Source organism: Carettochelys insculpta, chromosome 4 (assembly GCF_033958435.1).
Source record: "Carettochelys insculpta isolate YL-2023 chromosome 4, ASM3395843v1, whole genome shotgun sequence".
Classification (NCBI taxonomy): domain Eukaryota; kingdom Metazoa; phylum Chordata; order Testudines; family Carettochelyidae; genus Carettochelys; species Carettochelys insculpta.
The window spans coordinates 42371861-42389140 of record NC_134140.1 but is presented as its reverse complement, the minus strand read 5'-3'; the positions used below and the strand labels follow the sequence as shown (position 1 = coordinate 42389140).

At 42.8% G+C, this 17280-nt stretch overlaps 1 protein-coding gene across 1 annotated transcript in view; it reads right to left on the bottom strand.

The window, feature by feature from the left end:
- Positions 1 to 2632, bottom strand: part of PGM2 (phosphoglucomutase 2) — a 34580-nt gene extending 31948 nt beyond the window's left edge. Inside the window, exons 1-2 of the mRNA XM_074992590.1 lie at positions 2410 to 2632; positions 385 to 552 (exon numbers count right to left, since the gene is read on the bottom strand). Of these exons, the coding sequence (XP_074848691.1) occupies positions 385 to 552; positions 2410 to 2481 (240 nt within the window). The 5' untranslated portion in view covers positions 2482 to 2632. The remainder of the gene's footprint in view (positions 1 to 384; positions 553 to 2409) is intronic.
- Positions 2633 to 17280: the final 14648 nt, after the last annotated feature.

Sequence of the window (17280 nt, the reverse complement as noted above, 5' to 3'; positions counted from 1 at the left end):
AAGTATTTAATAAATTTAACCTGGTGTTCTATTACTCATTAACTGTAGAATTAAGAATGCAATTAATGGACATTAATCATGATTAAAAATTATTTGTATTTAATCTCACAAATCAACTGTGATTAGCTGATATAGTTCAATAAGATAGCTATTTTAAGGTAAAGGCTTAAAAACTAGAATTTCAACATATGTTGCTGGGTTTTCTGAAGTCATCAACATTGGCCTAACTCTGCTTCCACTGAAAACTACCTTTTGAGCTTCTAGAGTGTTAAAGATAAACTTATGTCATCTGGTTATTTTTTCCATTAAAAATACTAATTTCTACTGAAAGCAGAAGAAAAGTCTGCAGTTTAGTAATAACAGAAAAACAAAGTGAACCTGTACCTGAGTTGTCTGGATAATAGTCAAGTCATTCATCTGAGCAATTCCCGCCCCCATGGCTGCTCTGAGCCCTGCTGTCCCAAACTCCATCCGTGAACCAAAACATTTCTGTAATTTTCCAATGTCTTTTTCAGCAACCAGTTTCTTTACTATTTCTGAGGTTTTAGTATTCTGTAGAAAAATAAATTACGATATATTATTATTCAGAGAAAGCTGGCACTAGCTTTAGTCTCAAACTATTGACATTCTTCACCATTTCTTCCACTGAATTGATTTTCAGATGAGACTGGCACACATCTAAAAACTCCAAAGTATTTGTCAGAACACCTTCACAATTTTAATCAGTATTTTATAATGGATTCTCATTCCAATTCTACACCCATAGCCCAGCACACTAATTGCAATTTGCATACTCATTTGAGAACTTGATGCTGAAATCGTAGAAATCCCCACTACTTTGAAAGTCTATCAGATACAAAATTATTAGAATACAAGATTACTTCCTCTTCTGTGCCTCAGTTCCCTGTCTGCAAAACAAACTCTTTCTTCTCTGCCTCACAGGGATGTTGTAAAATAAACACATTACAAATTATGAGGCTTTCAGAGTCTACAGTGATGGGTGCCAAAAAGAGTGCCTCAGATAGACTGGGCAACAATGTTATTGATACCTGGCATCTTGCACAAGGAATTATAGATCCTGTGACTGCACATGGTTTCTACTGATGTGCAATAAACATTAGATTTTCAAGTGGCTATATCAATCTTCTGCTCAATCAAGTGACTTTCTGAAAATCATAGAAATTACTTACTTAATACCATCAGTATGCTTGATATTGTATGACAGAAAAAGATAAAATTCCAGTAAACATTTAAACAGTGGTATAACTGCATTCATGTGAATGAAGTTACACACATCCTTAAGTGATCTGCATGCCTAAATTAGACATCAGAATGTTAGAAGGAGGAGGGACAAATTGTTCTCCTTGACCTCTGATGGATGATAGGACAAGAAATAATGAGCTTAAATTGCAGCAAGAGAGGTTTAAGATGGGCATTAGGGAAAAAAAACTTTCTGTCACGCTGGTTAAACAGTGGAATAAACTACCTAGTGAGGTTGCAGAATCACCATAATTTGAGATATTTAAGAGCAGGTTAGGTAAACATCTGTCAGAGATGATCTAGATCAGTCATTTTCAACCAGTACACTGCAGCACACTAGTGTGCCTTGAGAACCGTCCAAGCGTGCTGTGAAATTTCATCAGTTCCAGCCCTGCCCAATGGTGACTCTTTGCAGTCACTATCAGGAGAAAGGACAACCCCACAGGACCCCATTCACACCAAGAGGCAGCTGAAATGCTGCTTCCCAGCCCCAACCAGCTGGTGGGGAGTCGAGCCCCGCTTCCTGCTGTGGCAGGAAGGAGGGCGGATGGCAGGGGATTGGAGGTGGAATGCACTTTAAATACTGCCTCCTGGCTGGCAGACAGGGGAGCCTGCTTTCAGCGGTTACTTGTTTACTCAGCAGCCCTACCTGGGCATTGAACAGGTTTTGAAAATGTGTCTGTGTTCACTGCCCTAGGGACCCATGACAATGGTCCTTTGTCGCGGGCGGTGAGATCTATGGCAGGCACCCGAGAGCACTACTGCCATCAGTAAGCCTAGCCTAAAACTGGAGACTCCCTGGAGCTAGTGCCTCCAAGTGCCCAGCCGGATGCGAGTCCTTCCCCTAAGGAGCCTTTCTAGCGCAGCCCGCCCGCAGCAGCCCAGCCGGACGGGACGGGGACTCTTGTCCCTGCCACCGCTCCCCGCGCAAGAGGCCCGCTTGGCGATCCCAATCCTGCGGCAGATCCCCGCCGCTGCGGTCAGGGCGCACAGACAGCCCCGGGGCCGCGCCGGGCACTCGCCTGTCACCGCAACTGCGCAAGAACAGCACAGGGTGACACTGGGTCGGGGCTGTCACAGAGACTATATCGCGACAGGGGGCGACAGCGCGCCCAAGGCAGGGAGAACGGGCCTGGCTCCCCACCTTACCTTATCCCAGCGCAGCCACTGCTCTGCCGCCTCGGCCAGGCGGGCCGCCTCGCTGGGACTCGGCGTCGCCATTTGCCCCGTCCGTTCAGCCAAACTGCCAGTCGTTACGGCCCTTCCGGAGTCGCGCGCTCACAACAGCAAGGCGGGGCTGAATGCGGAGACTGCGCGCGCAGAAGGCGCAGACTAGACCGAAGTGAGGAAGTAGTAACGAGCGACCGTTAAAATCCCTCCCCGCTTCCTCGTTGGGTGGGATTATTAGCAACGCTGCGAAGCAGACGGGTGGGGAGGATCTGGGCTTGTTCCACCCGTCCGCGCACGTTCGTTAACGTCCCCTAACGTTGCCTACGCTCTGCTAGGGAGTGGAACGTTCCATTTGGGTAAGGCCCAAATTGTAAGAGGGGGGCGGTACTTGCACAGTTTGGCGGGAACAACTTTAGACCTTGGAACGCCCCCCATCAATACCAACCCCTGAATGACATACTTGGAGTCCATATGAAGTACATGTTCTAACTCCTGACCTAAATTGTAATTGCAATAGAGCTAGTGCTGCTTCTAGCTTTGCCTTTGGATCAGGAAGTTTGTTTACAAACAGAGGGAGATAGAGGAAGTAAGGTGGTAAAAGGCTTGTCAGTCAAATAATTGAAAGGCTGTGAAATGATCCTGAAAACATTGCCTGGTGTTACTCCACTTAAAAGATAGGAAACAAAGGGTGTGCTCCAGGAGTCCCTAGTGGGATCAGCGCTTTTCCATTTATTCATAAATGAATTTGAAATGGCAGTAAATAGTTGAGGTGCCAAAATTTGCAGATGATATACAATTACTCAAAAGAGTTAAGTCCAAAGGTGACTGCAAAGAGAGGACATAAAACTTGGGGACTAGGCAACACAATGGCAGGTGGAATTCACTGTTGATAATACAAACTAATGAATGTTGAAAAATAGAATCCCAACTGTACAGATAAAATGGGGTCTAGGTTAGGTCTTACTGCTAATGGAAGTTCTTGGAAACATTGTGGATAGTTCTCTGGCTGAAAACATCTGCTTAATGTACTGTGGCAGTCTGAAAAGCAAACAATACAGGGAATTATTAGAAAAGGAGTGAATAAAAAACAGACTATATTAGACTTATCCCTCACTATACGAGCACACTTTGTTCCCAACTTTCTTCTTGTAGGCAAAAACTCAGAAGAGAGACACTAAATTCTCATTAAAATACATGTAAAAGTCTCTGACTTGTTCCAAGTGCTTGTAACTCAGGGAAGGAGTGGCAGCAGGTGGCATTGCTTTTAGAAGGTGTGTGAACCTTGAGTTTGGGGAGCAGGGGATTGGGGAGGGTTAAAAGTTGGGGGCAGTTTGGGGCCATGAGCAGGAGGGAGGATTAAAACCTGGTGGCAGGTTGGGTCCGTGGGGCAGGCAGGGTGTTAAAGCTGTGGTGGGTTGGGTCTATGGGTGGGGTTCAGGCTGCTGCAGGTTGGGTCTGTGGGGCAGGCCGGAGGGGGCAGTTAAGGCTGCAGTGGCTGGGGTCTGCGGGGAGGGTGGGGGGTTAAGGCTGTGGCAGTTTGGGTGTGTGGGGCTGGCGGGGTTTCAGGTTGCAGTGAGTTGGGGCAGGTGGGGGGAGGGTATAGGCTGTAGCAGGTTGGGGCTATGGAGCAGGTGAGGGGGGTTCAGCCTGTGGTGGGTTGGGGCTGTGGGGCAGGTGGGGTTTCAGGCTGCAGTGGGTTGGGTCTGCAGGGAGCGGGGTAAGGCTCATATTAGCAGGGGGTGTTCACTCATCTGGTAAAAAAAGGTACGTATAGGTGTTCTTCATTTTAGCAAGTATTCATAAGTAAAATACTCGTTTAATGAGGAATGAGTGTATATTGTCTCTATGTAAAGCCATGGTATGCCCATCTAGATTTCATCACTCCATCTAAATATATATATGAAGGGGGAATTTGGAAAATGGTACAGAGAAGGGCAATGGAAATGATTAGAAATAAGGAACAGCTTCAATATGAGTAGAGATTTGGAAAAGAAAAAAGGGGTGGGAGATATATTAGAGGTCTACAAAATTATGAATGATGTGGAAAAATTGTGTAAGGAAATGTTATTTACCCCCTCACTAACATAACACAAAGTCACCCAATGACATTTGTAGGCAGCAGATATAGAAACAAACAAAATAAATTATTTCTTCACAGTCAGCCTAGAGAACTCATTGTCACAGATGGTGGAGAGGGCCAAGTTATAACAGGGTTCCAATAACTACTGTATAAATTCAGGGAGAATAGGTCCATTAATGGCCACAAACTAGAATGGGCAGAGATGGCATCTCTAGCCTCCGCTTGCCACAAGCTGGGAATGGATTATGATGGCCTCCTCTAAGCAGTCCTTCTGAAGCACCAGGCATTGGTCATTGTTGGAAGACAGGACACTGGGCTAGATGGGCCATTGTTTTGACCCACTATGACCATTCTGATTTTCTTATAGGGAACCCAGAGGTATCTACCTCCCTGCTTGTAAACCACTAGACCCCATGCCCCTCCCAGAACAGAGATTGTCAGGATGCTTGGGCTCTGCGTCTCTCTCTTCTAATTTAGTAATGAAGTTAAGATGTACGTTAAAATTTTAAGCCTAACCAATACGCCTTAAGTGGCTTGCCACAAGATGCCAGAGTTATGTTAGTATTAGAACTGACTTGATCTATTTTTTCTTTTATATAAGAAGTAGATACAGTACTCTTGTCAGCTAATAGCTAAATTATCTCTTTAAAAAAGAAAAGAATTTTAAAGTACCTTAGCAGTCCTTAGAAAGATGTATGTGTGTGGGGCCAGGGAGGAAAACACACATGGAAAGTCCCCTCACATACACACTAATTTACTGTTTGGCTTGTACTGAGCACATTCAGTAACACTGCTGAAGCCACTGTATTCACTCTGCCACCCCTCCTCCCAAAATCTGAAATGCCACCCTTGCTTGACTACAGTGGAAAGTTTTACAATTTGTAGAGGAGATGTACTGGAACCTATCCTATAGGCAATGCAGGGGGGATGCATACATATGCATCCCACAGTTGCCCCACCCACCGCTGCACTCACAGTCAGAGCTGTGCCACTTCCAGTGAGTGTGGGTGCAGTCCTTCCCCCCCCCCCCCCCCCCGGAGTGGCACATCCCCAGAGCAGTGCAAACTTGCTAGCTTGTGCTACTCTTGAGTCATGCTGCTCCAGGAGGCGGGGAAGGACTGCCCTGCACTCACCAGAAGTGGTGCTTCCACAGAAGATGCATGCAGGGAAGGGGTAGGGTATGGGCAGGGAAGGCACATGAAGAGGGAAAGGGCAGGGGAACATGGACAGGGTCCCTCTTGCAATCCCCACACTGGTCACCTCTGACCTGTCCTGTAGTACAAAATAATTCACTGTTGTGGCAGAATGGCTACTTACTGAGCAACCTCTCATAGCTAGGGATTACTTAATATGAGACCTTCCCCCACTCCCAGCCCCTTTAAGAATTCTACCTGGTGCAATTTTAATAACAGAAAACATTCAATGTGTTCACTATTTGGCAAAATCTCTAAATAGTGAATACACAGAGATGAGAATCGGTTCACAAGTGAATTATGAACAAAAATGGAGCTGTATATGAATAATCACAATAGTTTTATCACTGCTTGACCTGAAAATGATTATTTTTCTGTCATAATTATGGTAAGTGTTGATGAACAGATTTCTTTTTGTGCTCAAGATGTTTATTTGTTGCATATTGTTTTAAATTAGAAAGTAAACTCCTTGGTACCTGGATTATCATTATATTTGGGCACAAACCTCCCAGCGTGGCCTCTGGGAATTGCTGTATTAGAAATAAATTATTAATTAATACTAAATAACAAATAGTAATATGAAGTGTTCTAATTCATAAAGATACTTAAAATAACTCACTCTGGGGCTTAATTTCCATGTTCCCCTTCATGCAGAACCTTAAAACATCGTAAAATCATTTGTTATTAGCTGCTGATGACAGAAACTATCCCTAACTGGGGATCACTTACACTTACATGTGTATTAGAGATACCAGTTATCAAAGGTTATTAGTTTCTTCCATGTACTTTTTATGTTGAGTATGAATGTCCAATCTGAGCAGTCATGACCATGTCTACAAATATATTTACTAGTTGTGTGATTGCACATATTGCATTCATTTCTCTCACTGGTTCTGCCTGAGGTCTCAGTTCAATGACGTGCTGAGGACCCTCAGTTTCCAGTAAGTTCCATGTGAGTTGAACCTCACAGGACTGATTATATCACTGCTGTGATACAAGATCCACAGCACAGCCCCAGCTGTGCAGGGTCAGCTACTACAGACTCATAAGGCTCAGGCTGTGGGACTACAAAATTGTAACATAGATGTTTGGACTCTGGATAGAGCTTGGACTCTGGGCTCGCTCAACTCAGAGTCTGAAACGTCTGTGCTTCAGTATTATAGCTCTTCTGCACCCTTAGCCCCACAGGAGTTAGTCAGCTGACCTGGGTCAGTCCTGGATCATTTATTGCAGTGTAGATTTTGATTTCTGTAAGGTGCTGTATCCTGTCAACTGGACCCTATGATGAACTGGTAGTGAAGGGTGTTGAAAACTTGTGATAATAAGAACATCTGGCTTCTATTTACTGCTCACCTGAGATTGTCACCTCTACGAGTAACACCACTTGCATGTCATGTTTGTGACTCAAATAATTTATAGGTATCCTATACTGTTGGCCTGATGCTTTCTCAGTGACCTATCCCAGAAAAGGGAGATTAGAAAACAAGCAACATTTTATAATAATGCTGGTGTGTCCAATTGGATTTTTGAAGAGGAGCAATATCCTAAGTTATTTGAGCGTTTCTTGCATTTGACTTTTTGAGATGCATTAAGGACTTCCTCCAGACTTGGGCCCAGGCATTCCCCTCTAGTTTTCAGAAACCAAAGTAATCATTGTTTAAGTTTCAGTTTACATTTGAGTATCCTGTTGTTATGTGGGACTGATCCAACTTCCATGGAAATCAGTCAACTGGAAAAGTCCTAAATCTCATCTGCCCTGGCAATTATTTCTTTACCTTTCAGAGAAAAGCACTTTACAACAATGCAGTGGATAATAAAAATATATTTAAAGTGGGCAGTAAGTAAACAAGAAAACAGAACACTTGGATTACAGAAACATATTAATTTGACCAGAAAACACACTCTACTGTATTTAACTTGGAGTCCATTTAGGCTCAAAGCAGAATACCGATAGCACTAATGATGCAGGCTATTTTTGAGGGTCAAATACAATTTTGCCGGCGTAACTCAAGCCTGATCTGCAGTGGTACTGCTATTGCCGTCATTAACAGTATCTGCCAAATGTGCCAAAGTTTGTCTATTTGTGTGGTAGTTGGTCAGACTTGAGAAACTGCTGTAGAAGAACATGACGTGCCCTGAAAGTCAGAATGACAGTAAAGCTCCAAAAATACCCATGACCCAGAGACAAGCTGACAGGACATCCTTGGCTAATGTTACGCAGTATATACATCATGATCTCATGTGGTACATACACCTGCTTTTCATAAACATGTCTTTTTTCAAAACTAAAGAAGATGCAGAATGACAGAATGATCTATGAGACAGAATAATCCAGTGCACTGACCGCAGGAGTAAGGACAGAAATCACATCTGTTCTGTCATGTGCCTATCCGTCTTCTGGCTTCTAGGAGATTTCCTAGGTTCTCAAGGCTTTTGCTGGTGGGGCAGCCATTGCTACTATAAATTCCACTATTCCCGTTGTTAGCATGATGTTAAAGACAACAAAAGAGGAATTTATTAAAGAGCTTTAAAGAGGATCTGTATTTGGTCCCAGTGCAAATAGGCTGTGAACAAGATGGTCTGAATTCACTTACTGTAAAATCATATATATAATTTTGATTAACCAAATTTATATTTGACATGATTCTGCTTTCAATTGACACACAAAACAGAAAAAAAATGTTAACCTCAACCACTCACCCAAGTTTAGCCAAGAACTACATCTCAGGCTTTTCATTTTCCTATTGAAAGCAAGAATGCCCTGATGATGACTTGCAATATAACTTTGGGCAAGTTACTTATTGCCTCTGTCTAAGCAGCTGCAACTGTAACCAATCCTGTACTCATTGTGTGGGCAGATCCCTTTGCCTGTACAGAGCACACCTGACTTTGGCTAGAAGGAGACTGTAATTTAAAAATAATTGGTTTGTTTTTAGTTTGGGCGTGTGTGTGTGTTTTAAAATCAGAGGAGGCCTCTTCCATGTCTGTTATGATTATATAAAGCAATGACCACTCAGACTTCAGCAGTCATTTTGTCCTTTCCTGAAGTCTCCAAATTACAAAAGAACTGAACTTATTTAGACTACAAACAGTTGTGTAGTAATTATATACAAAGTAGTAGGTCTGATGGTGATGAGAACAGATAAATGAAGGTTGCAATCTGGTTTATTTTGGTTAATTGGACATGATGGTACATAATCTCTGACAGCAGTAGTGATAATAATTATTGAGTCTCTCCTAAATGCTTTTTTTTCTCTAGGTGTGGTACTAGTTTGAGAATATGAATCTGCCACTCACATAGTTACGTGAGTTTTTGCATTCTGAAGGTATTGTGCAACACAGAACACTCCTAAAGATGCAGTTTACACACTTTCCCTTTATAGTAACATTTTTTATCTTCTTTACTTTTTCCAAGGCAATGCTTTTAAAACCATATCTAGATCTGGGTTTCCAGCTCCTAATCATTAGAGCAATTCATCAAGAGGCATGAGGGATTTAGACAATTTCTATGGCCTGTGTTAAAGAGGAGGTCATACTGGATGCTCACAATAGTCCCTCTTCTGGCCTTAGCATTTATCAATCTGTCTGCAGCCACTGGAAGATAATGCTGTACTACTAAACCCAAGTCACCTATGGAAGTTTAGAGGTTTGCAACCATGACCTCTCGGCACATTCACTAACAAACATGCAATCTTAATTCCAAGCACAACTATTATCCACTAATCAAAGTTTTCTACCATATAACCTTTAAATACAGAAATGCAAATATTTCAGACACATTTTGCCTCTAAATAATGAAAAAGTTTACATCTTACAAAGTGTAACATTAACCCCCAGCATTATACCCTATTCACCCTAGTCTCCTAGAGTAACACACAGCTATCAGAGGAACATTAAGTAATCTTCATAGGTCTTCTTGCTGAAGCCCTAAGCATATGCAACAGTAAGAACCAAAGACTGTGAAGCAGGGTAGGCCTAGTTTGGGCAAAATAACAGTGAACCATGTACCATCTCACCAAGTAAGCACCTTCCAGACTGAAGATGCTAGAAAAACATACTGATCTCTCAAGTAACTATGTAAATACTTTCTCAAGAGGTGGTACAAGAACATATAGATCCCTTGTAGGATAAGGAGGGAATGACAGGATAATAAAGGAGAATATCGTTTTTGAATTAGAGTGTAATAATTTTTTGGGGTGCATAAAGGGAGGAGTCATAGGGCATCTCTGTGCTTGTCTAGGGGACAGGAGCAGGTACAACTGATATAGTTGTTGCAGGCATAAGTGTGCTAGCTTACCTGTAGCTCTTTGGGACACTAGTAGTGAGCTTTATTGACAGTAAAACTGGCCTACTTCCTTCACTACTGAACCAAACCTGTTGTCTTTCTTACAAATAAGACCAAGATCTGCTAGATTAACATGCTGCTCACTTTGCCAGAGCAACTGGTATCAGAGCTCCGAGAACAGCAACTCTAGTAGCATTAATACCACTCCAGTATCAGTAACACTATGTAGCATTAACATGCTCCATAATATACTACATTTGTATTACTGTTAACACGGCTTGCACTTTTGAAAGAGTATTATGACACTTAACAGTCTGCGTAGTTACAGTTGGATAAAAAATGTGATGGGAATGGAGAAAGTGTGTGTTTTGTGAGACGGTGAATAGAGACCCTAGAGTATTGTAGTTGAATGATGTGTAGTATTGTCAATGGTGGTGTGAGGAGATGAACATAAAGTTTTAGTAGCTTAATGTGTTGGTAAACTCAGTGTTGTCAGCTTTGGTGGATGTTGCAATCTTGACAGTTACTGACTTTTTGTGGGAGGACAGCTAATGAGATGGTTACAAAATTTTATTGCTAAATAAATATATAACAGAAGAGACCATATTATGATGGAAATCTGTGTCTACATAACATACACACATAAGCAGGAAGCCTGGAAGAGCCAGTGGTTAAGGCATGATTTTGTTTTTGTTTGCACATTAGAAAGTTATAGTGCAGCATGCAGTTTGCAAAGAAGGCGCTCTGCTATATATGTTCTTTGGTGACAGAGAGATAGCCGTGTTAGTCTGTATTCTATCAGAACAAGAAAGCAGTCAAGTAGCACTTTAAAGACTAACAAAATGATTTATTAGGTGATGAGCTTTCGTGGGACAGATCCACTTCTTCAGATCAAAACAGACATCGAAAAACTCCTAACTCACAAGCTTCTCAGCCAGCACTTTAATGGAGTGGGCCACTCTCTTAATGACCTGAAAGTCTGTTTTACTTAAAAGGAACTTTAATGATCGTTTACAGAGAGAGTACTCAGAATTCACATTTATATTCAAATTTGACACATTAACACGTGGTTTGAATTGGGACAGCAACTACCTGGCCCACTATAAGGACTCTTTTACATATTGGCTACGTCTACACTATCCCAAAACTTTGAAATGGCCATGCAAATGGCCATTTCAAAAGTTTACTAATGAAGCACTGAAATACATATTCAGCGCCTCATTAGAATGCTGGCGGCTGCGGCACTTCGAAATTGCTGCAGCTCGCCGCCGCGCGGCTCATCCAGATGGGGCTCCTTTTCAAAAGGACCCCGGCAACTTCGAAATCTCCTTATTCCTAACAGCAGATAGGAATAAGGGGATTTCGAAGTTGCTGGGGTCCTTTTGAAAAGGACCCCTGTCTGGACAAGCCGCACGGCGGCGAGCTGCAGCCATTTCAAAGTGCCGTGGCCGCCGGCATTCTAATGAGGCGCTGAGTATGCATTTCAGCGCTTCATTAGTAAACTTCAAAATGGCCATTTGCATGGCCATTTCGAAGTTTTGGGATAGTGTAGACACGGCCACTTTGTTTTATCTAACTCTTGACTTCCCCACCCTACACCCCACTCCTGCCGCCCCTCTGCTCTTCTCATTTGCCAACCTTGGTAACCATTTTTGGACCTCTGTGCTTTATATATCGAGTCTGTTCTGGTATGGCTAAGATCTGAAGAAGTAGGTTTGTACCATGAAAGCTCATCACTTAAATAATGTTGTTAGTCTTTAAAGTGCTACTTGACTGTTTTTTTGTTTTGATATGTTCTTTGGGTTTCAGTATCCAAATCATGATTCTTTTTAGGAAAGGGTGCCCTCTGCAGGATTTAGGAGAAATAACTTTCTAGAACAATAGGTTGAATCCCTTAAATCCAGAACTCCCTCATATGGCAAGATCTGTAATCCAGCATGATTTTAGTTACCTGGATGACCAGTTATCATGGGTGTGGCCAAATTTCTCTTGGTCCCATAAAGTTTGTTTCCAGCAACCAGTCCTGGATCTCAGGCTACATCAACACTGCCCCTCCCATTCGGACAGGGCATGTAAATGCAGAGGATCAAAAATACTAATAAGGCAATTTCATGAATATTCAGTACCTCATTTGCATAACAACAGTCACTTGCCAAATCTAAAGTGCTGCTTTCAAAATGCAAAACATCCTTGTAGATGGGGTTCTTTCAAAAGGAAGCCCTGGTTTCGAAAGCATCCTTCTTCCTGAAAAAAATTAGGATGAAGGGTGCTTTTGAAAGTAGGTCTTCTTTTCAAAGCAACCCTGTCTACATGGCTATTTTGCATTTAGAAAACAGCACTTTCGACACAACATGTGGCTGCTATTATGCAAATGAGCCACTGAATATTCATATCAATGCCTCATTAGCATTTTCGAGCCACTGCATTACATGCCCCTTTCAAAAGGGAGGGGCAGTGTAGACATAGACTCAGTGTTCCATGCTGTTATTTAGCTGTAATTTATCCCAAATGTCATCTAAGAGTGCATTACATTGAAAGTCACATTTACCACACAACTTTGTTCAGTAGGTAACTGAAAAAGATAGCACTTTAATTCTATTATGTTTTCATTAATAGGCCCTCACTCCACCCTCACTTTTCTTCATTTCCTTTTCTGTACATTTTAAATTGGTAGAGCAGCATTTGAGGGGAATTCTTTCCTGGCAAATCACAGAATCATAGGGCTGGAAGGGACCTCAGGAGGTCATCTAGTCCAGCCCCCTGCTTCAAGCAGGATCAACCTCTACTAAGTCATCCCAGCCAGGACCTTGTCCAGCCGGGACTTAAAAACCTCAAGGGATGGAGAATCCACCACCTCGCTAGGCAACGCATTCCAATGCTTCACCACCTGCCTGGTGAAGTAGTTTTTCCTAATAGCTAACCTACACCTTTCCCTCTTCAACTTCAGACCATTACTCCTTGTTCTGCCATCTGACAGCACTGAGAACAGTTACTCACCCTCCTTTTTAGAGACCCCCTTTAGGAAGTTGAAGGCTGCTATTAAATCACTCCTCAGTCTTCTCTTCTATAAACTAAACAAGCCCAAATCCCTCAGCCTATCCTCATAGGTCTTGTGCTCCAGACCCTTAATCATTTTTGTTGCCCTTCGCTGAACCTGCTGTAGCAAATCCACATCCTTTTTATACCGGGGGGCCCAAAACTGGACACAATATTCCAGATGTGGCCTCACCAGTGCCGAATAAAGAGGAATAACTCCTTCTCCAAATCTGCTCGAAATGCTCCTCCTAATGCACCCCAGTATGCTGTTAGCTTTTTTGGCTACAAGGGCACGCTGTTTACTCATATCCAGCCTTTCATCCACCATAACCCCTAGGTCCCTTTCCATCATACTGCTGCTGAGCCAGTCGGTCCCCAGCCTGTAACAATGTTTGGGATTCTTCCGCCCCAGATGCAGGACTCTACACTTCTTCTTATTGAACCGCACCAGATTTCTTTTAACCCAGTCCTCCAATTTATCCAGGTCCCTCTGGATTCTCTCTCTACCCTCCAACATACCTATCTCTCCCCCTAGTTTTGTGTCATCCACAAAGTTGCTGAGGGTAAAACCCAGTCCCTCATCCAGGTCATTAATAAAGGTGTTGAATGACACCGGCCCCAGAACCGAGCCTTGCGGCACTCTGCTTGAAACAGACCGCCATCCAGATATTGAGCCATTGACCACTACCCGTTGGGCACGACCATCAAGCCAGCTTTCTATCCATCTTATAGTCCAAGGATCCAATCCATATTTCCTTAACTTATGGACAAGAATGTTGTGCGAGACCATATCAAAAGCCTTGCTGAAGTCAAGGTATATCACATCCACTGACTTCCCCATGTCCACAGAGCGTGTTACCTCGTCATAGAAGCTAATCAGATTGGTCAGGCAGGACTTGCCCCTGGTGAATCCATGTTGGCTACTTTTGATCACTTTCTCCTCTTCCAAGTGCTTCAAAATGGATTTCTTGAGGATTCCCTCCATTATTTTCCCAGGGATTGAGGTAAGGCTGACGGGTCTATAGTTCTCTGGATTGTCCTTCTTTCCTTTTTTAAAGATGGGCACTACATTTGCCTTCTTCCAGTCATCCGGTATCTCCCCCGATCTCCAAGAGTCTTCAAGGATTATGGCCAAAGGTTCAGCAATGACCTCTGCCAGTTCCCTCAGTACCCTGGGGTGCATTAAATCCAGACCCATGGACTTGTGCACATCGAGTTTTTCTAGATAGCTCAGAATTTGTTCTTTCCCCACAGATGGCTGCCCTCCACCTTCCCATACTGCATCATCTAGGACTGTCATGGGGAAGTTGACTTTGTCCGTGAAGACTGAGGCAAAAAAAGCATTGAGTACTTCAGCTTTTCCTGCATCATCTGTCACTAGGTTACCTCCCTCATCCAGTAATGGCCCCACACCTTCTCTGATAACCTGTTTATTGTTCACATGCCTGTAGAAATCCTTCTTGTTACTCTTCACATCCCTTGCCAGCTGCAGTTCCAACTGTGCTTCCGCTTTCCTGATTACTGCCCGGCATTCTCCAGCCGTATGTTTATACTCCTCCTTAGTCAACTGTCCACGTTTCCATTTCTTGTATGCATCCTTTTTGAATTTAAGCTGACTAAGGATTTCCCTGTTAAGCCAAGCTGGTTGCCTACCATGTTTGCATTTCTTACTACGCAGTGAGATTGTTTGTTCCTGTGCCTTCAGTAAGAGTTCTTGAAAATACTTCCAGTTCTCTTCAACTCTTTCCCCCTTCATCTTTGTTTCCCAAGGGATCCGGCTCATCTGGTCTCTTAGGGAGTCAAAGTCTGCTCTTCTGAAATGGGCTCCCTTCCCACAGACATGTAGTCACTGGTGAAAGAATAGGTAAGGATGATATTCTAGAGAAGGCCTCTTCTTGGTGGATAATTTTCCCCACATCTGTCTCTACCCCAGCTCCAGGAATGGGCTCCTTGGGACAAACTATGAGAAAGGGGGTCAGGCCTGCCAACGGAGGTGGGAGGGAAAAGGGGGTTGAAGGGGCCAATTGCCCCAGGGCCCAGAGATTTAAAAGGGCTTGAGCTCCTGGTCGCCACCACTCCTGAGATTGCAGTAGTGGCAGCCAAGAGCCCAGGCTCTTTAAATTGCTGCCTGAGCACCGCACAGTATGGTCCAAGTGGCACTGAGGGCTGCCTGTCCCAGCCCCATACCTTCCACCCAAGGCCCTGCCCTTTCCAGGTGTGCAGAACAACCCTGCCATCTTACCCAAGGGCCCCACAAGTCTTACAGCCCCCCGAAGGGGACTTATCTGTATGTTCCAAATGGGTACCTCACATTATCTATCTCAAGAAGCCAAATGATATACAGAAACCAAGTTCTACACAGTTTGCCAAGGCCAGGTCTACACTACAGTGAAAAATTGATTTAAGATACACAATTCCATCTACGTGAATCTTGTAGTTGGATTCAGCGTATCCTAAATTGATTTTTCCTGCCATCTGCACAGTGAGAGGTCAGTGGGAGAGACTCTCCCATCTACTTCCCTTACTCCTCAAAACAGTGAAAAGTACCAGGTTCAATGGTGGAACCCAGATGATTCGATTGAATGCGGCCCCACTAGGTGTGCTAAATCTAACCATGGAAGATGGACCGCCACTGCATTGATCTTCCAGTAGGTGTACATGTACCAAAAGTGTTCTTGGTACTCTACAGGTAAATGAAAGACAGTGGTCCAGATCTGAACTTTGCACCACCCTGTTACCAAAACCTGACAGCAATGGTGGTTTCACTGGCCACAGGAAGGTTACCTTAATGTTGGTGGTAGTAATAAACAACTAGCATAGAAGCTCCTGTACCTGCTTAACCCTAAGCCTTAGGCTACAGCTACATGACTACAGAAGATTGACCCGCTCAGAGTTGATCTTCTCGGGTTTCATTTTGCACATGCATGAAATGACACTTCCAGGGATCAATGTTGATCTCTGTATTCTTCACGAGATGTGAGGAGTAAGGAAGGTCAAAGGGAGGAATGCTCCTGTTAACCTTCTGCCACATGGACAGACATGGAAGTCGACCACAGACAAACAGATCTTAGCTACGCCATTGGCATAGCTAACATTGTGACTCGGCAGTCAACTTCTATGTCTAGTATTGACGTTGCCTCAAACTCCATAGGAATCTGTGGGCATTGCTCTGATTCTTGTAGTCTATGGGCCTCCAAATGCTTCAACTGCAACCAACAGTGCGGTAACAAGGGCATGGCAAGTGAGGCACTTGCCTCAGGTACATAGCTGAGGGGGTGCAGAAAAATAATATAGAAAATTATTTTAAGACAGCTACTAAGCTATGTGTGCTCATGCCACATCAGCACCCCTGCCCATACTGAGGATCGTCAACCGCTCCTAAGGGGTGCCATTTCCTTAGAAGTGCATCTTTTTCAAACTGGTATAGTAAAATAATATGCTTTGCAACAAAGATTTTGTCCAATTTCTAAAAAGATGTTTCCTTTATGAGGTCCATGGTAAAGTCTATGTGACGATCTCTTAAACATATATTTCCAATTTTCAAGGTAACTATTTTAACTGGGGTTGGAAGCCATTAAAAGCTATTGTATTTAAGTTTAAGAATTGAAGCGGGAGAAAGTTGTTCTTACCAGTTGTGTATTGTGTTCGACACTAGGTAGACTTCTTTTGTTAAATTGGATACTGCTAATCAAAAAGCAGCAGTAGATTTAAGTTTTAAATATGACAGCAATTTGAATGCCTCAGAAATTTTGTCAGAAATTCAGAGTTTTAAACATCAGGCATTAGCACTGTTGCCAAATGTTTCATCTGTGACTAGTTTGGACCTTCTGCAGTTAATTCATTAATATAATCTGGCCAAATCTTATCCAAATTTGGAAATCAACCTGCAAATATTTCTCTGCTTGCCAGTGACTGTGGCTTCTTGCAAAAGAAGTTTTAGTAAACTAAGATTAATTAAGAATTATCTTCGAGCATCCACAGGTCAGGAGAGATTATCAAATATGTCCATCTTATCAATAGAACACAAAGTAGTGAATAATATTAATTTCAACACAATTATTGATGTTTGCCTCATTAAAAACATGCGAAGTAGAATTATAAACAAATTCCTAATAGTACCTGTATTAATATAGGTTATATGTATTAATTATTTATGCACATCTCATATTTATGATAAATAAACATTGTATTATTATTATTTAATTATAATGTATTTCCGTTTTTCTACAAAATAACTACTATGAATATAGAAACAT